The sequence below is a fragment of the Mustela putorius genome, unplaced genomic scaffold, assembly GCF_011764305.1.
Source record: "Mustela putorius furo isolate JIRA1106 unplaced genomic scaffold, ASM1176430v1.1 tig00003870_pilon_pilon_pilon, whole genome shotgun sequence".
NCBI classification, from domain to species: domain Eukaryota; kingdom Metazoa; phylum Chordata; class Mammalia; order Carnivora; family Mustelidae; genus Mustela; species Mustela putorius.
Window position 1 is genome coordinate 5502187 of NW_025422022.1, and position 26068 is coordinate 5528254.

Below are 26068 nucleotides of genomic sequence, written 5' to 3' on the forward strand. Positions count from 1 at the left end.
CCTCTGACGTAATGTGACAAGGGCACTTCCCCAAAACCCATAACCCAGCCTAATCTTAAGAAAAACACCAGACAAACCCAGATTGGAAGACATTCTACAGGCTACTGGCCAGTATTCAAGACTGTAAAAGTCATGAAAAACAAAGAAAGATAACCGTCACAGGCCGAAGAAGATGAAAAAGACAGTCGAGTAAATGCAATGTGGTACCCTGGATTAGGTTCCAGAAGAAAAAGAGGACCGTAATGGAAAAACTGATGAAACCCAAATAAAGCCTAGTGTTTCATCAATAGTAATGTATCAATTTTAGTTTCTTAGTTTTTTACCCATTATATAAGATATTAGTAGGGAGAGAAATTGAGTGAGGGATATATGAGAACTATTTATACTACCTTCGTAACTTCACTGTCAGTTTAAAATTAATACAAAATAAAAAGTTCATTTAAAAAAAGAAGGGTAGTAAACTTGATTGTAGGGAAATAATAAGTTAATTGTATTGCTGAGGTTTTTATTTTGTTCTGAGCCACTCTTAGCTCTTCTTCTTCATTTTGTTTTGAGCCGCTACGGAGCAGCTATGGCCAGATTTTTACTAATTTTTCCACAGTAAAAATGAAAAAGTTATACAAAGGTTGAGAAAGAATCAAAAGTGAATCCTGTACTTATCACCAATCAACAGTTCTCAACTCCTGGCTTTTTTTTTGGTTCCCTCTGTAACAATGCATACCTTCTCCTGCCCACAATTCTAGATTCTTTTGAAACAAATCCCAAACAGCACATCATTTCAACATCTTTAAAAGACAAAGACTCCTTTGTAAAAAAAAAAAAAAAGAAAAAAGAAAAAAAGAAAAGAAAAAAGGAAAAAGAAAAAAGAAAAAAAAAGTACACGGGCGCCTGGGTGGCTCAGTTGATTAAGGGACTGCCTTTGGCTCAGGTCATGATCCTGGAGTTCTGGGATCGAGTTCTGCACTGGGCTCCCTGCTTGTCAGGGATTCTGCTTCTCCCTCTGACCCTCCCTCTTCTCATGCTCTCTCTTTCTCATTTTCTCTCTCTTAAATCAATATATAAAATCTTTTTAAAAAAATGTTAAGAAAATAGAGTAAAGACCACCTCTCTGTCCCTTTCTCTCCTCACACTCACACACACACACACACACACACACACGTGCTCAATAATAATTCCTTAATACTATTAAATATCAAAGTGGTATTCCCATTTCCTCAAGTGTCTCACTAATGTTCTTTTTTATCCCCATTTAAACCAAAATCAAAGTAAAACTTATATATTGCAACTGATTAATATGTTTCTTAAATCTTCTTTTAATCTACAGATTTCCCCTCCATCACTTTTTTCTTTGCAATTTGTTGGAAAAAAAAAAAAAAAAAGTGAGTCATCTGTTCTGCAGTTTCCCACAGTCTGTTATTTGGCTGAATGAACCCCTGTGGTGTAATTTAACATATCCCTTTGTCTGTTCTCTTTCCTGTAAATTAGTAGTTAGAACTAGAGGCTTGATCAGATTCAGGGTTTTGTTTTTTTGTTTGCAAGAGTATTTCAGAGGTGAGCTGTGTACTTTCAGCAGGATGTTGGTAGCATTCCGTCTTCGTTTATCAGCAGGAATACTTCTGGGAAAAAAAAATTTCCTCTCAACTATTTAGTTACTCTTAGGAATGCTTACATGTGAACGGCAAAATAAAGCACTTGATTATTTCCTCTTATTTAACAGTTAAAAATAATGATTTGGTTCCCTAGTATTCTCTAAAGGTTTCTGTTTGTTTCTACACATTCCTATGACTCACAGAATTAACATATTTGAAGTTTTCAAGCCATTACAGTATTTTTCCTTACTGGTGTTCAAACTGTCCTATCTTTGTCCCGTGGGGTCTGCAATGCTTTAGACAAAATTGTATGTTTTGGGGGCGCCTGGCTGGCTCAGTGGGTTAAGGTCTCTAACTTCGGCACGGGTCGTGGTCCCAGAGTCCTGGGATGGAGCCCCGCATTGGGCTCTCCGCTGGGCGGGAGCCTGCTTCCCCCTCTCTCTCTGCCTGCCTCTCTGCCTACTTGTGATCTCTGCCTAATAAATAAATAAGATCTTAAAAAAAATTGTATGTTCTTCAGTAGCTGCTTTGCTTTCTGATACAACTGGGTGCTCCAGGCTCACCTTGTAGATTTCTGGACTCAGACTTGGAATCAGCAGGTCTCTAAACACCACTAATATTTAGGAATAGTATTTGAGAAGGAACACTAGGGGCGGTCACTGCTACTGGGTCTGCCATTATTTCTAGGGCTTTCAGTGGACAAGGCTACAAAATAGGTTATGTGCTTTTAAAAGATACATTTTAAGTTTATACTCACGAATTAAGAATAAGGTTTTTAATTACTGTTGTTACCCGTTTCTTTGCAGTTCTTAAAAATACAAACAGAACGAAGCACTGGCTTTATCACCACTTCACTCAAATGACAATGACGACACTAGCTTCAACAAAATGATTACTGCAAGCAGCTTAAGGGTTGGTATGCTGTTGCTGCTGGGGTTCTGAAGGGATCTTGCATTAAGAACGTACCATCAAACTGCCGTGTTTCAAAGTTACTTGCAACAGAATTGCTCTCTGCATGCCAAGGCAACCATCCAGAAACACTGGTTTGTTTTTTGACGCTTTGCTTGATTTTTAGGATCTGTTCCTTAAAACTTAATTTTTTATGTAAAATACTTACATGTCTCCAAAATTACATCTATAAAAATATATATATATACATTCAAAAAAGTCTAGCTTCTATCCATGCCCTTTGCACTATATTCCTTCCTAATTCTCTCCATAGGTAACTATTTTAAAAACTTTATCCTCACCACTGTCTTAAGTATGTGGATATACATCCACATACATATGTGTATATACCCATATACACACACAGGCATGTATGTGGATGTGGATGTATTTGATGTGAAAATGCTGGAGTTTGGAGTGAATGGTCAAGAAAGAATTCTTGAGGTGTCTTCAGGGCAAAAAGGTGGTTTTCTTAAAGCCTGGGGACAGGACCCGTGGGCAGAAACGGCTGCACTTGGGGTTGTGAGGATGATTGATTAGGGACAGTATAAGCCTCTAAGGAATTTGAGATCAGGCATGTTCAGGGGGGTATGGCCACAGGCATCTTCCTTTAAGGAATTTGGAAGCAAGGTTTCCAGGACCTTGAGGGACTTGCTGTTATGAGGTAAAGGTCATTTGCTACTGTTCCGTAAACCCTTAGTCATGAGACTCTTCAGACGTTTACCAGGGGGCCACATGCTTGGAGGACTATTGCTAAAATATAAAGAGATATGGGGGAAGAGAAAAGGAAGTTTCAAAAGCAATTTTTGTATGTTTAAGAAGACTGAAAGGATCCTGGAGGTCGGGCTGGTATTACGCTAAGGCTGCATTTTGCCCTTAGCAAAGCATAAACACAGAGGCAGTTGAACTCTGAGAAGGTCACTCTGTCTATCTCAAAGATTTGTCAGTGGGCTGTAAGTTGTAAGTAAATTTAATTTTCTTTCTTTTGCCTTTATTCTCCCCATCATATTTATTCATATGTATGTGCAAGTATATAGATATTTCCAATTCCTTCCTTCTTAAATGGAATGGACTATTCTTATGTCACTCTGAGGGAAACTCATAAACGCACATACACAACATACATAATCTTTTTCTGTGTGGTCATGTGATCTATTTGTTCTCTCTCTCTCTTTTGGCATCTCTTTCACTATTGAGAAGAACTCGGCGTTTTTGTTCTCATGGTTGTATTTATATTAATACTTTATATAATACCCTACTGTCTACTAGTTCCCCACTATAAGCAGTATTAATATTAGGATCACCTCCTTCTCTAGCTTTCACAGTCCTTCAGGATCCAACGTGAAACAATGTCCTTTTACTCCCAGTTAATATTTATAAGGCAACAAGAGACGATATCCTACTTTTCATATACACTCCCTCGGCCTCTACTTTCTGCCAGACCGCATCTGCACCATCAGAAAGCAGCCACTGCGTGTTATGCTCTCTCCCTTACAACTACCATTCAGTCTCAGTTTTGTAAGTAAATATGTATTTAATGCTTACCAGCTATTGTTAGGTAGAAGTCTTACCAACTACTTAGGTCATCTGAAACTCACTGTGTAAATTAGATAATAGGTTCCTCAAGAATGGCTCATTTGAACAATATTTGCAGAGTCCAGCATGACCCAGCAACAGTGGATCTGTGGTCCCTATAGCTCAGGGTCAGTTAGGCTAGACATAAAATCCCTGGCTGTTCAAATCCATTGTATTCTAGCGTAAGGCAGATAAGTCTGTTAACAATCAGGTCTTTTTCCCCATTTTGTCTATACGTCCAAAGAAAAAATTTTTTCTATGAAATCCAACAGATTAATAAAATTTCTCACTATAGGCCCTTCTGGGTTAATTTTCCCTGACAGCAGTGTGCCCTTCCGTAAAATTTCACTAGTATTTTATTTCAAGAAAGCGTTCTTGAATTTTAGTTTTCACATTTGTTCTATTATATCACTTTGGCTTGGCTTTCTTCTGTAGGGGCTGATTATCAGACATACACTGTATTGCATCTGCTGTATTTACTATCAGAAACTACTCCTTTCTCTTGAATTCTTCTTATCTCTTTCACTATGTCTTAAATTTCAAACAAGGACTATCCATTGTGTTTATTCACTCCTAAGTTCCTTCTAGTTTAGTTTTCATTCCTGAAATAATTTTTAAAATTTCTTTTTCCTGAATTTTTCACCTTAGCTTTTTTTTCCATTATTGTTTTAGCCAATCAATTTTTAGTTTTTCTGATTCTGATTTATACCATCATTTCCTCACTTCTAATAATTTTCTTATGCTTCCCAAGCTCATTTTAAGTATTAGGGCATCTTTTTTTGTGGTCATACTTCATTGCCTTAAAGGACATTACCGTTATGGGATTTGACTCCTGCTTACTTTTAAGTGAAATTAGTTATCCTCTGTTTTTAGAAGGGAAGGGTGGTCAGGACAGCCTTTCAAATTTGGAAGTTCTAGAATCCCTTTTCCTGCTGTTTCACAAAATATTCAATCTCCTTTAGTTTCTCTGGGTGCAAGGCCTTGTTCTAGAAGGGTGTTTTGGTTTGTGAGTTTCAAACTCATAGGTAGCTTCAGCCTAAAGACTTTCCTGCGGTCTGTTACCACTCACTCAGAAATTAGAGCCTGTGAAGTTCCCTCCGAAGGTTCTACTTTTTCCTCAGAATGGCCCTTCAAGCATTCCTCTTAGTAATTTTGAGGTTTTCTAGCATTCAACGCTTCACAAGACCCTCAGGAGTTCTTCCATGTCTTCCTTCTGTTTCTGATTCCACAGAAACCTTTTAGCTGTTGGTGATTTGTCTTCTGGTATTTGGGGAATATCTCGTCCCCTGGTTTTATTACAGATGTTGCTTGGTTTTGCTATCCTAGCTGCTCTATCTCTATAAACAGACTGAAGCGAAAAATCAGACCAATTATGTCAAAGCTGCTGCCACCTTGCTCCCGATGGCACTGGAATCTGAATGAATCAAGACTATAGAGATTTTTGCACTCCTTACGGTACATTTTTTCTTTACCAAGATACAAAAAAGTGGTTCTCAATTCAAATACAAAGACAATGAAAAACAGAAACGGGAGTTCTGTAGTTCTATTCAAATTATAGGTCTTACTCTAGGGTCAATGGATGGGCTCTGGGATTCCAGAATGTCCTTGAAATTGTACTCAAATTGAATAAATATGTCCTCTACATATTCTTCTGGAAGAAAAAAATTCTCCAAGAAAACCATGATGTACTAAAGTTAAGAAACACTATCAAAGTTAAAATAAAATATAAAATTAAGAATCCCTATCAAAACACCAGTAGCGTTATTTCAGAAATAGAACAAATAATACTGAAATTTTCAAGGACCCACAAAAGAACCCAAATAGCCAACACAGTCTTGAGAAAGAAAAACAAAGCTAGAGGTATCATAATCCCAGGTTTCAAGATATATTACAAAGTTGTAGTAATCAAAACAGTACACAGAACTGGTACAAAAATCACACACAGGTCAATGGAACAGAACAGAGAGCCCAGAAATAAACCCATGTCTATATGCTCAATTAAGCTATGACAAACGAGGCAAGAAAATACAATGACAGAAAGATGGTCTCTTCAATGAGTGGTGCTGGGAAAACTACAGCCACATGCAAAAGAATAAAACTGGACCACTTTCTGACACTGTACACAAAAATAAACTCAAAATGGATTGAAGACCTAAATGTGAGGTCTGAAACCATAAAAATCCTATCAGAAAACACAGGCAATGATCTCTTTAATATTGGCCTTAGGCAAAAGCAACAAAAGCAAATAGAAGCTATAGGATTACACCAAAGTAAAAAGCTTCTGCACAGCAAAGGAAACTTACCAATAAACTGAAAAGACAAGCTACTGAATGGGAGAAGACATTTGCAAATGATATATCTGATAAGGGATTACTATCCAAAATACATAAAGAACTTATATAATTCAACACCAAAACCAAATAATCCAAATAAAACATGGGCAGAGGACCCGAATAGCCTTTTTTTTCTTTTTTTTTTTTAAAGAAGACATACAGACAGTCAATAGACACATGAAAAGATGCTCAACATCACTCACCATCAGGGAGATGCAAATTAAAACAATAATGAGATATCACTTCACACCTGTCAGAATAGCTAGAATCAAGAAGACAAGAAACACCAAGTGTTGTCAAGGATATGGAAAAAGGAATCCTTGTGTAGTGTTGGTAGGAATGCAAACTGGTACTGTGGAAAACAGTATGGAGGTTCATCAAAAATTAAAAATAGAGGGGTGCCTGGGTGGCTCAGTCGTTGGGCGTCTGCCTTAGGCTCAGGTCACGATCTCAGAGTTCTGGGACCGAGCCCCGCATCGGGCTCCCTGCTTGGCGGGCAGCCTGCTTCTCCCTCTCCCGCTCCCCCTGCTTCTGTTCCCTCTCTTGCTGTGTCTCTCTCTGCCAAATAAATAAATAAAATCTTTAAAAAAAAATTAAAATAGAATCTACTACTGGGCATTTACCAAAAGAAAATGAAAACACCATTTTTGAAGACACAGGTACCTCTATGTTTACTGTAGCATCATTTACAATAGCCAAGATATGGAAGCAACAGAAGTGTCCATTAATAGATGAATAGATACAGAAGATGTGAAATGTGCACGTGTGTGCGTATACACACACACACTCTGGACTATTACTCAGCCATAAAAAAAGATGAGATCTTGCCATCTGCAACAACATGGATGAACTTAGCAGATACTATGCTCAGTGAAATAAAGAAAGGACAGGGGCACCTGGGTGGCTCGGTTGGTTAAGCATCTGACTTTTGATTTCAGCTCAGGTCATGATTTCAGGGTGGTGAGACTGAGCACTGCATGGGGTTCTGTGCTCACTGGGGAGACTGCTTGAAGATTCTCTCCTTCTTCCACTACACCTTCCCCCCCAAATTAATCAATCAAAAAAAAAAAAAGGATAAAAAACATATGATTTCACTTATATGTAGAATCTAAAAAAATAATACAAAGAGCAGAAATAAATCTATAAATACAGAAAACAGGAGATGGTTGCCCGAGGGGAGGATGAGGGGGGGATGGGCAAAATGAGTGAAGGGGGTAACAAGTACAGGCTTCTCCTTAGCATTATTTCTGGATTCATTCTCCTCTCTTCCTATCAGTCCCCAAATACTATTGGGAGTGGTAAATGTGCCTGTGAAGACTGCTTGCTATTTCCCATCTGCTTTCTTTTTTGTTACATAAAATGCAGATGTCATGGTTAGAGCTCCCAAAGCCACCTTGAAAGCGTAAGGATAGGAGCAATACTCCAGGACGTAGAAGGCAAAGTTAGAAGAAAAAGTTGACTCCAGCCCTGGGTATTGAGAGAAAAATAAATACTTATTAAAAAGCCACCATTTTTCAGGTTACTAACTTAGTTACTAGTAACTAAACACATTCCTTACTGATATACCTAGGTAATCAGTAACTGTTCAATAAAGCATTCAAAGAATAAAATTTTCTAAAAATGAAATAAGCAACCAGAGGGGAAGAGGTGGGGGGATGGGCAAAATGGGTGAAGGGGAGTGGGAGACACATGCTTCAGTTAACAAACTGAATAAACAGGTCATGGGGATAAAAGGTACAGCCCAGGGAATATAATTAATGGTACTGTGAAAGCATTGTATGATGACAGAGGGAAGCTACACTTGTGGGGAGTACAGCATAATGTATAGACTTGTTGAATCACTATGCTGTACACCTGAAATTGTGTGTCAACTATGATTCAATAACAAAAGCTTTTCCATTAAAAAAGAGACTTATGAAGCTAAAAAAAAAAAAAAAAAAAAAAAAAAAGAAGAAAGAAAAGAAAGAAAGAAAGAAATTTGTATAGGACCATATACCCCAAAAGCACTCCAGCAAAGCTCACTAGCAGTTCCACAGGGAGAGGCCATGACCTCTCCCCTGCAGCTAGAAAGATTATGGTCCAGCAGACAATGCTGCACCCGCAGACCCTACTGAACTAATGCTCACTGAAAGGGCTCTACTGAGATCTCTGTGCACCAGAATCAACGACATGGAATCATGCAGAAAAGATCTGCATAAAGTCAGGAAAAGATAGTCAACTGTCCAGAAATACTAACAAGCACAAAAAGAGAGCTTAAATATGATAGAACTTCAATAATTTACGTAATGCTGCCACCATGTGGCACTTGTTCCCCTCTTCTAGAAATAAAATTTTGTAAAGAAAAAGATGATTGTTCCCCTGCGCATTAACTTTCTGAAACACAAAAACTAGAAACAACTTTAGTTTGAAATACTAGCCGGGTTTTCTTAAGATGAACTACATTTAAATGCGAGAGAGAGATGAAAGTTCTAGAAGTCCTGATAATTCTACTTCACCATTCCTCTCTGCCCAACCATGCCATCTAGGGACAAATAAGAGGATGTTATTGTCTGCAGCAAGATACAAAAGAGTTGTAAATTATGCAGGTATAAATTCAAATCAAAAGCCTCTAAAATGCTTTCAACTTTTTCCTTCTAACTTGAAGGGAAAAGTCAGAACACGATACACAAAAGTTAGTTGAACCTGATTCACAGGAAAGTTTCCACACTACTCTAAACCCTCAGGAAGACCAACTAGGAAGGTTATCATGTAAAAAGCCTGGATCAGGTATGCATCAAGAAAAGGATTTGGGGCAGCTGGATGGCTTAGACGGTTGTGCATCCCACTCTTGGTTTCAGCTCAGGTCATGATCTCAGGGTCCTGAGATCAGCCTCCCCCCACCCTATCAGGCTCCACATAGAGCACTAGGTTCACTGAAGGGTCTGCTTGTGCCCCTCCCTCTGCTGCTCCCTCTCTCAAATTTTAAAAAAATTAAAGAAAACCATTTAAAGGAGTTATGTTACACTTGGTTGAAGATAACCACTTAAACTTAGCTGACAAGATATTTTTGAGTCCTTCAGAGGTCAGTCTTTAATAACAATATGAGAATGCTTCATAACGGGTGGGTCTGTCTTCTTTACCAGGACAGCACTGGTTCCTGACATTCTGTCTCACACAAAACAAGTGCTCGAGACACTTAAAGAATAAGCTTGTTTCTATCACACCCGGTGTGATCATTTCCTTCTCTAGTAAACATTTTTCTAATATAAGCTCATGTCATTTGCTTAGCAAATCTCTATATTCCCTAAAATGGAACTTATTCTTGTTCAAATTATTGCAAATTCTGAATTAGAACATTTTTATTTGACTGTATTTGCTACCATCTTTCTCTTAATACTAACAGTTAACAACATTCACCAAACATCTCTATGTCACGGATTTTTTAAAGATAACATACCATTTAATCCTTGCAAGAACTGTACAGTATATATTATTGCTCCCATTATTAAGTAGCCACCTTAAGCCTCAGTAAAGCAGGTGATCTTAGCTGGTAAGGAGGAAGGGCAGGATTTGAGCCCAAAGATGTCAGGCTTCAAGGCCCATGTTCTTTTTCCCCTCCTCAATATAGCCTCCTTCCTGACACAGGGCCTGGTCTCACAACCCTGAGATCATGACCTGGGCCAAAATCAAGAGTCAGACATTTAACTGACTGAGCCACCCAGGACCCTGGTTTAGGCATTTTTTAATACAACAAAGAATAAGGCATTTCTATACAATGAAGAGTCCTGACTCTTATGGTACCTCTATTCTAATGAAGGAAGACAGGTAATTAATAAGTAACAAGAAAAATATCAGGTAGTTACAAGAGCTTATGGTAGGCAAAATTCTAAGATGGCCCTTAAGACCCTCACCGCACAGTGGACACACCCCTACTCCCAGTTATTCAATCAAGCCCTAATCGAGGTGAAACTGTATATATATATTCTATAGATTTATTAAGGTCCCAAATCAGTTGACTTTAAAAAGGGGAGATTCTCTTCAGTGGCCCTGACTTCATCAGTGAGTCCTTTACAGAGTCGAGGCTCTTCCTGGCAAGCACGAGAGGGAGGGACTCCATGTGAGCAAGACTAATTTATGGTTTTGTTTTTGTTTTTCTGGCTTAAGTAATATGTACACCCAATGTGGGGAGTCACACGCTCTACCAACTGAGCCCAGAATCAGGTGTCCCCAATTTATGGCTTTGAACATGGAAGGGGCCACCTGTCAAAGAATGTGAGTGGCCCCTAGCTGAGACCAAATAAGGAAATGGGAACTTCACTGTTCCAGGGAAAAGAGCTGGACTCTGAGCTTCAAATAACAACAATGCTGACCAATACCTTGATTTTGGCCTTGGAAGACTCTTAAACATAAAATCCAGCCATACCATGCCCAAACTTCTTTCTCACCATGGAACTGGTAATAATCTTCATATAGCATGATATGGGAATCATTTCTGGATAATATTGTGTGTGTCTCAGATTATCCAAATCCCACCACACAGTAATGATGATAAAGAGAGCTAGCAGTTATTTATTGCTAGATACTAAGTAATATTCTCAAACACACACACACACAGACACATGCATTGGGTGCATGTGCATACCTTTGATCTTTATGCCCACCCTGTGAATCAAGTATTATGCAGATTTCAAGTAAGCTTGTTGAACCCAGAAATGGTATCTGAGCTGCAGCTGTGTCCCTCATGTGGCGTGCTCTGTGCCACAGGCTTTCTGTAGTTTTAAAGGATTTATGAAAAGGTTCTTTCCTTTTGGCAGGTTTAGACTTCCTGTCTGGTTGGGGTCTTATTTAAAAACAGCACCCCAACTCACACAGCATCATGAAATCTGTGTGCAACACCATTTACCATCTATCTGACAGCAGCTCGGGGCATTACTGTCTAATGCACAATGAACCAATTATACATGTGCCAAACACCAGGAATATGAACAGGATGGCAGGCTGGTGCTTCAGTATTGCTGGAGCACAGCATGAAATGTTGGGTGGCAGACGGTAAAGCCAACAAGGTAGGGGCCAAGAGAAGGATGCCTGGACATCCTGTAGACAGCAAATATTATTAAAGGGTTTTAAAAATCGAAGTAACATCAGAGCACTCTGGCAGCATGGTAAAGACTGGATTTGACTGGGATGATGAAGCAGGAACACAAATCAGAAGGAATGGAGATACTGTGAGTAATATCCAAAAGAAATGGTCACTGAAAGTGGGCCTTAACTGGTTAAGAACAGCCAAGGATGAGGCTCATGTTTTATTCTGAGTACTCTGGGTGGGTGTTGATTCTAAAACTGAGAAAAAAAATATAGAATGAATCTAGACTGACACCCATCAGTCTTTAAAATATTTTTTTCACTATATCTCATTTAAAGATGAAGAAAACTGAGATCAATAGATATTCAATAGATCCAGAGTAGGCACCAGCACTTGAACCCAAGTCTCCTGCTGCTTAGTCTTACGTTCCTTCCATGAATGGTAATGCCTCTGAATGAGTTTTCCTTTGCTTGTTTTAAGACCACGCGAATGGAAATCAGAGATTTTAAAATCAGAGAAATCCCCTTCTGTATATGAACACACTAATAACTAGGGCAGTATTTTTACAAAGTAAGTTTTAAATACTCACTTCAAATTCTTTCACAAAATAACGGGTTTCGCCTTGAATAACTGGTCTGTGATCTAAAAGCCTTGAATGAATTTCTCCAAGGTCTGTAAAGACAAAATGAAATTCAGAGTTAATCCACGCTGGGTGGTGCAATCTCTAGGACCTCTAGTTTGTTTTGCTCTTCCCAATTCCCATGAATAAATAGGTTAAAATCTAGTTTAGACTTGGAGTGAGAGGAAATCTCATCCACTGCCAGTAAATTGGCATAAGTACTTCTGAGAGCAATTTGGCAATACCTGATAAAGCTCAGGACATGTATACCCAGCAATTTCATGCCTGTGTGCACATCCCAGAGAAACTCCTACACAGATGAAAGACATTTACAAATGTTTATTACAGCATGAGTGTAAGGTCAAAAGAAGAAAAAAAGTTAATAATGGAAACATACTTAGACAATGGAATACTAAAAATCAGCTGGTAAAAATGAATACACTACAGTTACATTTATTAACACGGATAAATCCCACAACTATAACGCTCAACAAAAAAGCAAGTTCAAAAAGATAAAGCCATTGTATATATGCAGACGACACTTCCTGTTGGGACATATACAGAAGCAATAATACTAGAAACAAATGCATGAAAATGATAAAGAGCAGGGCTCCTCAGTGGCTCAGTGGGTTAAAGCCTCTGCCTTCGGCTCAGGTTATGATCTCAGGGTCCTGGGATTGAGCCCGGCATCAGGCTCTCTGCTTAGCAGGGAGCTTGCTTCCCTTCCTCTCTCTCTGCCTGACTCTCTGCCTACTTGTGATCTCTGTCAAATAAATAAATAAAATCTAAAAAAAAAAAAAAAGAGAAAGATAGAGCAAAACCAAGACAGTGGTTCCCTGTAGAGAGGAGGGAGAACGATGCAACTAGAGCAAGGTTCCCAGTGAGTTTTGAACGTTTATTTATTAAGATGGGTGGTGAGTATGCATTATAGGTTTTTGTACTTTTTTGGTAAGTCTGAAAAAGTTGTGAATTTTAAACTGTTTTTGGTTAAGTCATTCTACTCATCCTACTTTGTAACAACTATAAAATTTAAGAGGTAAACCTCAAACTTCCTGGAGGAAATTAGATCTCCAAATAAAAACATGTAACTTTCATTTTCATTTACTGGCATAGAATACATATGGGGAAGTATGCTAAGTACAAAAATATAAAGAGAACTATTATTTCTGCTTAAGTCCTTCAATGGCTCATTCCCCAGAACACTTCTGTAAGAAAATATAGGAGTTCATTTAAAAAAAAAAAAAAAGTTCTATGCTGAGTTAAGTTTGGGAAACATTTGATAAAATCAAGTTAGACACGTTCCTTCACCTCAGATCTTCTGGGAGCCTATAGTTTACTTATACAAACTGTTAAAGCCCAAGTGAGGGCTACAGTATGCAGAAATGTGTGGACCTTATTTGGTAAGAGAACCTATGTGGCAAAGAGGATCTGTTCACATTTCAATCAATACCAGCATCTCTGAAATGCAACTGGCTAACAGGCTGAAGTTCAATCCTCCTAAGAGCCACACACGGTCCTCCATGTCTGGTGCCAGCCTCTTCTCCCCACACATTGGCAATTCTGAACTAGTTGCAGTTTTCCAAACATATCAAGCTCCTCCTATGTCCTTGCCATCGTCCATGCTCTGAAACCCTTCCCCAATCCCTGCTCTTCCTTCAAAACTGCTCAGATACCACACTTCCTTGAAATTTTCATTTGTTCTATTCAGCTCCCTCCTAGGTTTCAAGGAGTGTCCCCACTTAATGCTCCCAAAGCACCTGGGGCAATTACTTCTGTCATACTACTTACTGTATTGTCCTGAAACTGTACCTCTCCTCCAGTGAGTATCTCAGAGACCGAATTATTTATATCATCCACAGAAGATGTATGGGCTAACATGTATCTTTCTATAGGACAGAAAAGGCACTAAGCTTTGCTGATTTGAATTGGGGAGCCTGATAGAATGAGAACTTACTTGGCCTTTGGAGAGAGAATTCAGTTTTCTTTAGAAGTAGATAATGATCACCTCTTAAACCAGACAATCTCCCAAAATATAAGAGAGTAAAGATCTGGGGAGAAAATACACATGACCACAGAAATGAAGCCACTAACTAGTTTTGTTATAACATCGTAACAACAAAGCAAGCACATTACAATACAGGAGTCCCAAGGATTAGAAATTCTCCAAGTCTGATAGTGTAAATATAAGCTACAGATTTTCACATAAATTCACATAAATTCAACCCTAACCTAACCACATGCAAAGCATTCTTTTGTTGTCTGATACATTCTTTTGTCTTCCAAGAGTTCACACTCTGGAAAGATACCGTTTTCACACAAAAGACAGAGATAAGCACTTTAACAGAAGATCAGTACACTCTGTGGCTATGGAACGAGAAGAAACAGTGTACTGTATAGATCTCTCATTAGCTAATAAAAGAAGTTTCTCCTCTGGCCCTGAATTTCCAGGCCTTTAGTGTAATATCATATGAAACAATTTACTGCAATTTTTTTCTGATAACATCCCCAGCATTACCAAACAGATGTTACTCTTCCTCATTACTTCTCAGATCCATTCCCTTGTTTTCATCCCTGCTTGTCTTGCTGGGACTATTTGAACAGTCACACCTCTCTGTAACCCATTCCACAGAGTTCTTGTCATTTGCAGTAGTGATGTTTACAAAGCTGCCCAAACACTGAACTAGCACGTACAGAACTACGGCTCCTAGAGGAAATACAGGCTTAGGTTCCTGCAGGTCTCTGGTCACATTTCTGTCAAACCAAAATGTCATTTGTATCACATGGGTTTGTTTACCAACATCCTTGTAAAACATGCCAGTCTTGGCATTCCAAAAATGGCCCTTCCAATAGAATAATTTTTCCTGTATAACACTTACCAGTTATTTTTAATCCGTATAACTTCCTTTACCTGCAAGTCGAACGTTTTTCACACTGTACCATGTCTGAAAGTGCGGCCATTTAACAATTTCCTTACTTTACCCAACTGACCGTGAATTTCTTTGGCTTTCAACTTCACAACAATGCTGTCCACTACGCTCTCTCAATCACCTCAGGAATCCACAGATACAGCTGCTATCCTATATAGTGCATCACACACTATAAATGATACTTTGTCACTCTCCAGAGTGGCCTAACACACAAATTGGTGGATGTCCTTCCTTTTTCCAGATTGTTGACTGATTAACATTTACTAGCACCAAACAGCACTCTAACGGATACCTGAAAGAAACTTCTCTAATACAGTTCTCTTTCTCTGTAAGGCACACAGCTTTCTTGTACTGTAGGAAAAGTCAGCACTATACGCCTTGGAGATCATTCTAAAAAGCAAAATCACCATCAAAAAGCACAAAAATGTGAAAAATATGGCACTAAATAAAAAGTAAAAAGGACACTTGTGTGTAGTATAAAAGATAACACAAAAAGCAGGGCATTGCCTTGCTTGGTCTCAACTATAAATGTGCATGTAAGGAGATTCAAATTTGCCTCTATTCTATGCACCTGGGAATAACCATGAACGCACCATCAGTATTGAATCTGGAGTTACAAATTCATTTTAGCAATTAGGCAAATTCACAAACACCTAATCCACAAGATAAGGATCCATGGTCATCTGCCTACCTGCTTTATTTGAAATACAAATCAGGGCACCTGGGTGGCTCAGTGGGTTAAGCCTCTGCCTTCAGCTCCAGGTCATGATCTCAGGGTCCTGGAATTGAGTCCTGCATCAAGCTCTCTGCTCAGCAGGGAGCCTGCTCCCTTCCTCTAGCTCTCTGCCTGCCTCTCTGCCTACTTGTGACCTCTCTCTCTGTCAAATAAATAAATAAATAAAATCTTAAAAAAAAATAAGTAAATAAAGTAAAATAAAAATCAAACCACACAATTCCCACACTTACTGTTGGATGGCTTCCTACCATTCCAAAAAAAAAAAAGTCCAACCCCCTTAAAAAAAAGGCAAGAAGTCTTCTATGATCTGATTTCCACCAAACTCCACCTCTCAGTCACACTGTAGCAATGTAGTTTCCCAAACATGCCATGCTGTTTGAAGCCTCCACACCTTTAAACATGCTATTCTAAACTCAATCCAAAGGAGCCTTGCCCTATTTTCTTAACTGTTAACACTTGACTCTTTAAGACTCATCTCAGACACTCCAGTGTACAGGAAGCCCTTCCTGTTTCCCAATCCTTACCTCTTAACACCCAAACCATGGGTCAGAAACCCTTAAAGACCTAGGGTACAAGGTCAGAAATCATTTATTTATGTTTCCCTTTCACTAGACTCTGGCAATAAAATTCAACAATGATATGTTTTCAACCAACGGTCTTCACACGAGGATGAACTAAAAACAGATTTTCAGAATGCAAAGAGAAAATGGTCCCATAAAAAAGGCCAAGGAAATTCTACATGTATTTGTAATTAAAACTCAATTTTCAATTAACTTGAAAAATTTTCTTTGAATTACCTTTAAAAAAATCTATGAAAATTTTTGAAAAACTATGCATCAAGGGATACAATCAAAAGAGTGAAAAGGCAACCCATGGGATGGGGGAAAACAGAAGCAAATCATCCATGATCAAGGGGGTTAATATCCAGACTATACAGAAAACACCCAACAACAACAAAGAATTACCTGATTGAAAAATCGCCAAAGGACTTGAATAGACATTTTTCCAAAGATATACAAATGGCCAATGAGCACATAAAAAGATGCTCAACATCACTAATCATTAGGAAAATGCAAACTAAAACGATAAGACAGGACTTCATACCCATTAGAAGGGCCACTGCCAAAGACACAGAATAGCATGTTGGTGAGGAGGTGGAGAACCTTTTGAGTGAGACTGTAAAATAGCGCAGCCACTATGCAAGACAGTATGGTGATTGCTCAAAAAATGAAAAACAGAATTATCACTTGATCCAGTGATTCCAGTTCTGGGTCTACACTCAAAAGAACGGAAAGCAAGGGCTCACACAGGTATCTGCATATCGATGGTCAAAGCAGCATTATTCACAGCAACAAAAGGCGGAAGCGACCCAAAGGTCCACCCAGAGATGAATGGATACATAAAATATGGTCTATACATATGGTGAAATAATATTTAGCTTTTTAAAGAAGGAAATTCTGACACACGCTACGACATGGATACACAGTGGGGACATTATACACAGTGAAATAAGCCAGTCACAAAAGGGCAAATATTGCATGATTTCATTTACATGAATTATCTAGAGTAGACACATACAGAGTCAGAAAGTAGAACAGTGGTTGCCAGGGACTCGAGGAAAGGAGGGGATGCGGAGTTAATGAATCACTGGTACCATGAGTTTCAGTTTGAGATGGTTGATGGTGAGGGCTGCCCAACAATGTGGATGTCCTAATACCACTGAACTGTACACTTCAGAAAGGGTTAAGATAAACTTTATGCTACATGTATTTCACTGCAATTAAGAACACTTTTAAGTAGCAGGTCACTTAAGATAACATAGGGAAACATTTATAATTTAGCCCTAATACTCATGCACTACTCCCACATTCCTCATCAGATTTAAGAGACAACCTGAAGTCTAGAAAAATAGGCACAGCCAGCTGTGCTGGAGCGGTCTACCATCCTGACAGATGAAGTTAAAATGAAATGGTCAGCAACTGAAGGATGTCATTCCCCTGATAGTGAAGGACTCTAGCATACTATGAGGGCTTCAACTGCTGCAAGATGTTGGGACAGGCGGGATCAGCATAAGGTTAAGAAAGGATAAGGATAAAAAACTTAAAAAAAAAAAAAAAGAAGAAGAAGAAAAGGATGAGTATGAGAAAGTACAGAATCTGCCAAAGATCCTGCTACCAGAACACAGGGTTGTTCTGAGCTTTGAGAATCAAATACTCAGGTTCGTGAGAATCCAGGATGTAACCTTCTCCCAGAGCAAAGCAGACAAGACAAACGGACATCTGTATACGTAGGGCGCTTTAATGTTTTAAGATGTTTTCATGTAAGTTATCTCATGGATGTTTACTCCTCTCAAGATCCAGGAGCAGAAAGGGGCGGAGTAAGTAAAGTGGACCACCCGAAGTCACCCAACTCCTCAGCGACCTGCAGCGGGGCGCAGGCCCTTCCCGACTCCCCAGCTCCACGCCTCCCTAAGCTTTACAGGACCGTCGTGAGGCAGCGTCCAAAGAAGCTCGGTGCTCAAAAGTCCCCGGCAAAGGAAAGGGGCGAAGGGGCGGGGCCCAAGCCTCAGGTCCGCGGCTTTTTCGAAAAAGTAGGAGGGATTGGGTTGGTTGGTTGTTACTGGGATGCACCTGGCGTAGGAATCCAGGCAGGCTCTGGCCACCACTCCCCCAACCTCCCACGAGCCCAAGGCCGCCCGGAAACTGGGGGTCGTCCTGGGGAGCGGCCCCGGGTCAGAGGGTGCAGCTTGGGAGGTGGAGTGGCGCCGGGCTCCACCACAGCGATAGCCCTACCACTCCGTACCCTTGATAATGAGATGCGCTGGCGAGCCCGCGGTTCCCAGCGAATCCTTCTTCTTGTCGCCGCCGCCCGGGGTGGCCTCACTACCCACAGGAGTCTCCGTCCCTCCGCCACTCATCGCGATCTGCTCCGCCCACCCGCCTCCGCGTTGCGCCTGCGTAGATCTGCGCTGCCCGCCTTCCGGGCGCGGGTTTTGGGCGTCATCAAAGGGCGTAGGGAAGGCTGAGTCTCATTATCGCGCAGGTGCGTTCGTGTAGCTAGAGATGGGGGCTTTAAGAAGCAGGTGCCGCCATGCTGGGTTAGGGCAGATGCTGCCGGTATTGGGACGTTAACGTGAACTTCTGTTAATTTCTCCTTGAACTCGCTGGAATTTGTTCTAGTTTAGAGAGGTTGGGAGAGAGGGGTTACAGTCGCAGGTTATTAAGAGCGGTAGAAGTATATTATCTCTATTAGTACCTGCCACCAGTATTTTATAAAGCATTTCGACGTGCATTGCCACGTTTGGTCATCATAGCAGCTCGGGAAACCAGTTTTATCATTTCTAACAAATGAAGAAACAGGGTTAAAGGCTAAGTAACTTGCCCGAATCACTTAGGCTCATTCGTGCCCATGTGGAAAAAAAAGAATGTGTTCTTGGTATTTGTATGTACAAAGTTTCAACCGGTTGTTATATGGTCTAAGATAAAATACATGTAATTATGGAAGGGACCGGTTTGCTAGGCAGCTTTGAATTGTGGCCATGAAGTGTCAGCTTTGGAGCTCTAGGTATCTAATGGCTGTGGTTTGTTAAACTTCATAAAGTTCATCTTGTAATCTCAACAAATCTTCATGTTTGTTCTAAGGACAATGTGCAGCTTTGCAGTGGCTCCTTCAATTCTTGTGTTCATCCTGTGGTTCTTTCTAAGAATCATCCAGTCTCCCCTTGTCCCTCTCTTTCTGTACACCTCTTACCCTCCAGGGTCTTGCAGCCTAGTGCTGAAAAAGGAACATAACCCAACGTTTAGAATATGAAGTCTGTAAATGATAGCATGCAGGAAGGTACAGTACACATGTGGGACACCTGGAAGTGGGAGGTGGCCAGGAAAGACTTCCAGAAGAGGCACATATTTGTCCTCAGAACCGGAATGAAGAAGTATTAGTCAGGTTGAGTGAGGAGAAGAAATTAGGGTTTTCTAGCAGAGGAAATAAGCCCAAAGGCAAAGATGCAGAAAACAGACGAATTAAGGCACAAAATGTACACTTGGTTAATTTCAAGTTGTTGAGTCTGGTTTGTAACCTTTCTAGTCCCAATTTCATTTCCTTAGTTTTAGCATCCACCTCTAGAAAATGTAATTATTTTTAAAGCCCTTCATTTTTCTCCCCACTTCTAAGTACTTTTCTTACTCAAGCTTTCTTCTGCACCTGCAAGCCTAAATTTCCTTTTAGCTTGTCTTCTTAGTGTCTTCGAAATACTGAAAAACCTGAAAAGTCTCACTATAGTACAGAGAGGTTAATGCTTCTTCCACATTAGTGTGGCTGTTAAATATGCAGATTATAGGTTCCACATTCAAAAATTCTGTTTCGGTAGTCCTGGGGTAGCAGCTACCTCCCCTTACCCAACTGCTGATTGCTTATAAGTGATAGAAGAATTCTAGGTGCAGTAGTAGTTAAGACTTTAAAACTAGACAGAACTGGATTGAAGTTCTGGCTCTGCCACTTGCCTGCAGTTCCTTCACTGTAAAATAGCAATAAAATATCCATTTGTAAGGTTGTGATGATTAAAGAAGATAATACCCATAAAGCCCTTAGTACAATGCTTGGTACATAGCAAATGCTCAATACATGTTATTATGACTGCTATAATTTCCACTATTTCCTTTTAAAGCCCTGTATAAACTGTTCTCATTCTTCCAATCCACATTTACCACCCACCACTAAAAAATCTTGTAGTATTTTTAAAAAGATTTTTATTTATTTATTTGACAGACAAAGCTCACAAGTAGGCAGAGAGGCAGGCAGAGAGAGAGGAAACAGGCTCCCTGCTGAGCAGAGAGCCCGATGTGGGGCTCGATCCCAGGACCCTGAGATCATGACCTGAGGGGAAGGCAGAGGCTTTTAAACCCACTGAGCCACCCAGGTGCCCCAAATCTTGTACTTTTTTTTTTTTTCTTTAGCACTCTACTATCTATAAAATGCTAGCATATATCATATGCCATGTCTCTAATCTTCTCAGGAAGATTTTCGTGAATCTTCTCACGAACCTCAACCTCTAGTTGAGGTAGCTATTAAAATACCCACCTTGATTAGTAAACTGAGGGTCAGAGGACATGGTAGAGGATCCAGAGATGACCACGGTGATTCCTTCCCTATGTACACATGCAACATGCTGCTTTTTCCATCAAGAGATGGAGTTTGTCCCCTCCCCACCCCACCTTGAAACTGGACTGGCTTTGCTATAGCTTGGAAAGATAGAACATGGTGGCAAAAATGTGGTAGTGCTGGGCCTTGAAACACCTGGTAATTGTTACTTTTGCTCTCTTGTCGGGAAGTCCAGGCTGTCCTGTAGGAAGGCCATCACGTGGAGAAGCACTGGAAGATAAGACATCACGTGTAGAGACAGGCTCTGTGGGGGAGAGCTGAGACAGCAAGCAGTCAGCACAAGGCCCCAGATGTGTGAGGGGGCCCTTCTTGGCTCTTTTTGTCCCAGCCATCAGCCTTTTTGAATGCAGTCCCACGACCTGCAGTAGGCCTGATCAACACCACACGAAGTCAGAAAACTACCTCATCTGACCACGGTATTGTGAGAAAGAATGAATTTTGTGGGGGAAATAATGCATAGGTAAGAAATAGTAAAATTTTTGAGAAATGATAAATAAATAAATTCACTAAATGGTGTGTGTTTCAATTATGTCCACCTCTCCTAGATAGAATTTACGATGGGTTCCAGTAATCCACATGCTCCCATAAGACGGCATCATAGCTATCAAATAGCAGAACAGTAGCTCTGGTCTTTAGCGATGTAGCAAAGCCCAGTCAGCTAGGGGGTCTTTCCATTGTGCCATGACGATGCCAGGCATATTGCTGCTGCTTCTCTTTAGACACTCCCTTCCTGGAATGCTTTCTTTGCCCCTTCTGCCTATTCAATTCAGTAAGGTTTATTATGTTGTATGATAAAGACTTGGGCCGATCTTTGTTCCTGGTTGCTTGGAGATAACCTCTAAATCTTTGGAATATCTCAAGTGACAGCAGTGTCTTTGTTATTCATGGTGGTCTGAGTTTATGCTAACCAGGTCTCTCTCGAGGGCCCTTAGATGGCTTGGGGATGGGTGTTGGCCATGCTTGAAGACCAATGGGTGATTGGAGGGTTGGGGCTTTGAGCCATATAGTAACAGTCTGACCTCTGGGGAGTGGAGGGGGACTGGGGACCAAGTTCAATTACACGGTCAATAATTCAAGTATCCACGCATAAGTAATGAAACCCCCGAAAACAACTCCTGGACACAGAAGCTCCAGTGAGTTTGATAATCTCCCTCTGATGTATCTAGAAGGTGGGGTATATTGAGGATACAGAAACTTTGTGTTTGGGACCTTCTCACATCTCACCCCATGCATGTACTCATTTGGTCCTGATTTGTATCCCTTGGAATAAAACTATAATCATAAGTACAGTACTTTCCAGAGTTCTATGAACCATTCTAATGAATTACTGAACCCAAGAGGGTAGAGTGGGAACCTCCAAAATCTGTAGACCACTGATCAGAAACATGGGTGGCTTGGGAACCTGGAGTTTGTGCCTGGTGTCTAAAGGGAGGCCAGTCTTATAGGAAATGGTGTCCATTCCCTGTGGGGTCTAAGCTAATTCCTGTAATCAATGTCAGAATTGGGTTTCAATTGAACAAACACCTACACGGCACCCATGATAGGCCAGATAATGTTGTAAAAGCTCTATACATACTAATTCATTTAACCCTCATGTCAGTCCTTTGAAGTAGGTATTATTATTATTATCCTCATCTTACAGATGAGGAGGCTGAGGCACAGAGAAGTTAAATGACTGCCCAACTTTCATGTGGCAGAAACAGTCTTGGTCCCTGTGCGTGTGTTTTTGTGTAGATGGCGGGTGAGGAGAGAGTGGGGAAGGGAGATGGGGAAGGAGAGATGAGAGAAGCCATTCTATTTATCACTATATGATTACTCTTCTACAATTCTGTTGCTTACAGTCTGCAGATTCATGTTCTAGCTGTTTTATCTGTTCTGCACATCACTGAGTTATGTTGTTCTCTGGGACGGTTAGGTCCATAGCAAGGAGTCAGAGAATAGCCCCATTGCACTGTCCACTTCAGCAAGGATGAGGGCTGTTGAGAGCATGTCCTTGGACTCTATGTCATCCTGCCAAAAGTCTTGCGTTCTCTCTTGTTGTCTGTCGATGAGATTTTCTGTATTCTTAAATGAAACTTTGAAATAATGATAGATTATCACACGGTTGCAAGAAAAAATAGATTCCTCACACACCTCACCTTGCTTGCCTCCAAGGGTAACATTTTGCAAATGGTAACCTCACAACCAGGATACTGACATTGATTCAATCCAGGAATCTTATCCACCTTTCCCATTTTATTTGTATTCATGGTGTGTGTGTGTGTGCATGTGTGTATTTGACTCTATACTATTTTTTTAAAGATTGATTGATTGTGGGGGCAGAGGGAGAGCAAGAGAATTCCAAGCAGACTCTCTGCTGAGCACAGAGCCCCATGTGGGACTCAATCTCTACCCTGAGACCATGACCTAAGCTGAAACCAAGAGTTAGATGCTCAATGGCCTTGATGCCCCTGGCTCTGTGCAATTTTATCACATGTATAGGTTTGTCTATCATCTCAGTAAACATGTTGAACAGTTTCAAAGCCATAAAGATCCCCATGGGGCCTTTTTGTAATCATACATATTTTCTTCTCTATCCCCATCCCAACCCTATAATATGTCCTCCATTTCTAAAATTCTGTCTTTTCAAAAAATATTACATTCATGGAATCATACACTAACTACTTCTGTGTTTTTAAGAATAGCTGTTCTCACCATCATATTACATCATATAAAATCATTTTCTAGAGACTCAATATCAGACACTTTTCAACCATGGAATTGTAAGGGATTTTTCTAGTTCTTGTGCTTTTTGAGAGTTAAGACATCTAAGTCATGGAAGTAATGTCAATTTAACAGAAGTAAAGTTCTGACTTCAAGGTAATAGTTGCTACATCCATATAGAAGCTTATGAAAATTAAAAAATAGAAATAAAATGAGTACTTAATTATAAACATACTGAGAACAAAACTGAAATTCATTCCTTGGTATAAGCCCATCAAGGATAAACATAACTGAAGGAGGGGACTTCCTAAATTTATTTTGCTTTTTATCATATCCGCTTCCTGAGATTTCCTCTAGCACATTTTCTGTTGACATTACTGTTTATTCCCTTTTGTTTCACCTATTTTTGAAGCAGATGAAAAAAATTAAAAATGGAAGAAACTAATGAAAGCAAAGGAGAGGAAAAAATTGGAGGGTCTTTTTGGGGTAAGATGGTAAGTATCACTGCATATTAATCTCAAGAAATTGCGGGAATGCATCGGGCACACCAGACTTGAGACTTAGGTAGAAGTAGCATGCTGTGCTTTGAGATCAGCAGTCTTCCAGGTGGTAGCTACTAGACAGTACTGTTCTCAATCCTGCTTGTTGCCCCTACAAATGCTTCTGTTGTAGGTACACCACTTAGAGAACATGAGGCATCTAACTGGAGAGTCTCCACGAACAGCATCTGTGCTCCTGTGATGGGGTTGACTAGTCAAAACATAGAGAGCTCCAACCCCCCCAAATGGTCACACCTTCAGAAGATGTGACAAAAGTACCAGCTGTTGAGTGATACAGCTAGTCTATGACGGACTGTCATCACAGCTTGGGACATGGGTAGTACAATGGTCCTCATGGAGCAGTCACCACATTGGACCTCTTGAATCATACAAACTCAGATTGGGGCCAAGCAACATGTGATTTGAGAAGTGCTAGGTGATCTACCACACATGCTAAAGTTCGAACCCCTGCTTTAGTGTGATGTCTGTTATGCATTCCCCAAACTTCTGACAAAGATAGTCAACTCCAGAGTTCTTTTATCCAAGTGAACAGGGCTCAAGTTAAATTTTATAAGCAGTCAGAAACTACGAAGCTGATGAGGCCAACCAGAGGGTTAAAAATCTCTAAGTGATTTGAAGATAAGGGTGTGTGTGTGCTGCAGAAGGTCAGGGTCTGTGAGACAGTAGAGGAAGGATAGCCTACATTCCATGAACAGACTGGTTCATGGACTGCACCAAAGAAACTTTGGAATTGGTAATCCAATGGCTGGAAGTTTGTGGTCTTGGTCAAAGCAAGCCTCTGGCCTTCTTGTTCAGAGCTATGCCTTGTCAAATTAGTTGTGTGGCTACTGTATTTCAAGTTTAACTTGGACAGACAGGCCTGCCAGGCACAAATTTCTCAAGCAGATGATGTTAGGGGGAACAAAAATTATCCACCGTGAGACTGTTAGGACAGATGACACTCAGCAGGAACGGCAAGCCAAATCTGCAGGATCCATAATACAATTGGCCAGCCCTAGGGGCCCAGTCTCTTTGAAGTGGAAGAGACAGCACGCACGAGCCATCACATTAAGTCACCAGGCTGGAACAGATGCAAAGCTTTCATCCTCCCCACAAAGAAATGAAAGTTTAAAAGATTAAAATATAAAGGAATCACGATAATGGAAGCAGAAATCCTTGAGACATAATAGCAAAAATAGCCAAGATCTCAAATTCTCCTGACTTCCTGTCTACCTTCTTTGGGCCTCTCTCATAAGTGAAAGATGAGTTTTGCTAGATTAGGTAGCAGTTGGAATTAGTTTTATTCACCAGCAGTATTGGGAATAAAGGCAGAGCCTGCAGGAATGTGGGCTCCAGCAACAAGTAATCATTATTGCAAAATCAAATTCCCCATCTCATCTCTGATATGCCTGTATGTAACCCTAGAGCTGGGCTTCAAAGTGTTATAAATTCAGCATACAAGACATGGAGCAGTGGGATATAGAGCCCCTTGTGTATCTAAAAGCTCTGCCCAGCAAGAGAGATATATGATGGCAACTTTCTTCCCATTGCTTTTGCAATAAAATTCACCCAGAGCTCCAGGAAGTTAGGAATGTAATTCAGCTTCAATAAATCAAGACTAAAATTAAGATGGCCAGATATGTAGCAGCCTGTTCAGGTGTACAGAGAATTTCAAATTTAGTGCCCTGGTAATGGGTAGGAGCAGATTATCTAATTATGGAGAGAAAGAAGAAATATTGCTCTCTGGGGTAAAAAGCTAAATGCTCTAATCCATTAAACCACACATCTCTGCCAAAGCTGGATTAATATTAAAGTTCATGTAATGTCTGACTTTTTTTTTTTTAAAGGAATGAAGTCAAATGAAAAAAATACATAAATGA

The 26068-nt window shown here is 40.2% G+C and overlaps 2 protein-coding genes across 3 annotated transcripts in view; both read right to left on the reverse strand.

The window, feature by feature from the left end:
• Positions 1-18779, reverse strand: part of BLOC1S5 (biogenesis of lysosomal organelles complex 1 subunit 5) — a 42743-nt gene extending 23964 nt beyond the window's left edge. The window contains exons 1-2 of one of the 2 annotated variants that reach the window (XM_004753683.3): positions 18592-18779; positions 12097-12179 (exon numbers count right to left, since the gene is read on the reverse strand). In XM_004753683.3, coding sequence (XP_004753740.1) covers positions 12097-12179; positions 18592-18706 — 198 coding nt within the window. In that variant the 5' untranslated portion in view covers positions 18707-18779. The remainder of the gene's footprint in view (positions 1-12096; positions 12180-18591) is intronic. The other variant, XM_004753684.3, reaches the window with a different exon arrangement.
• Positions 18780-18840: 61 nt separating this feature from the next.
• EEF1E1 (eukaryotic translation elongation factor 1 epsilon 1) overlaps positions 18841-26068 on the reverse strand; it is a 32946-nt gene continuing 25718 nt past the window's right edge. Inside the window, exon 4 of the mRNA XM_045066972.1 lies at positions 18841-18964. Within this exon, the coding sequence (XP_044922907.1) occupies positions 18917-18964 (48 nt within the window). The 3' untranslated portion in view covers positions 18841-18916. The remainder of the gene's footprint in view (positions 18965-26068) is intronic.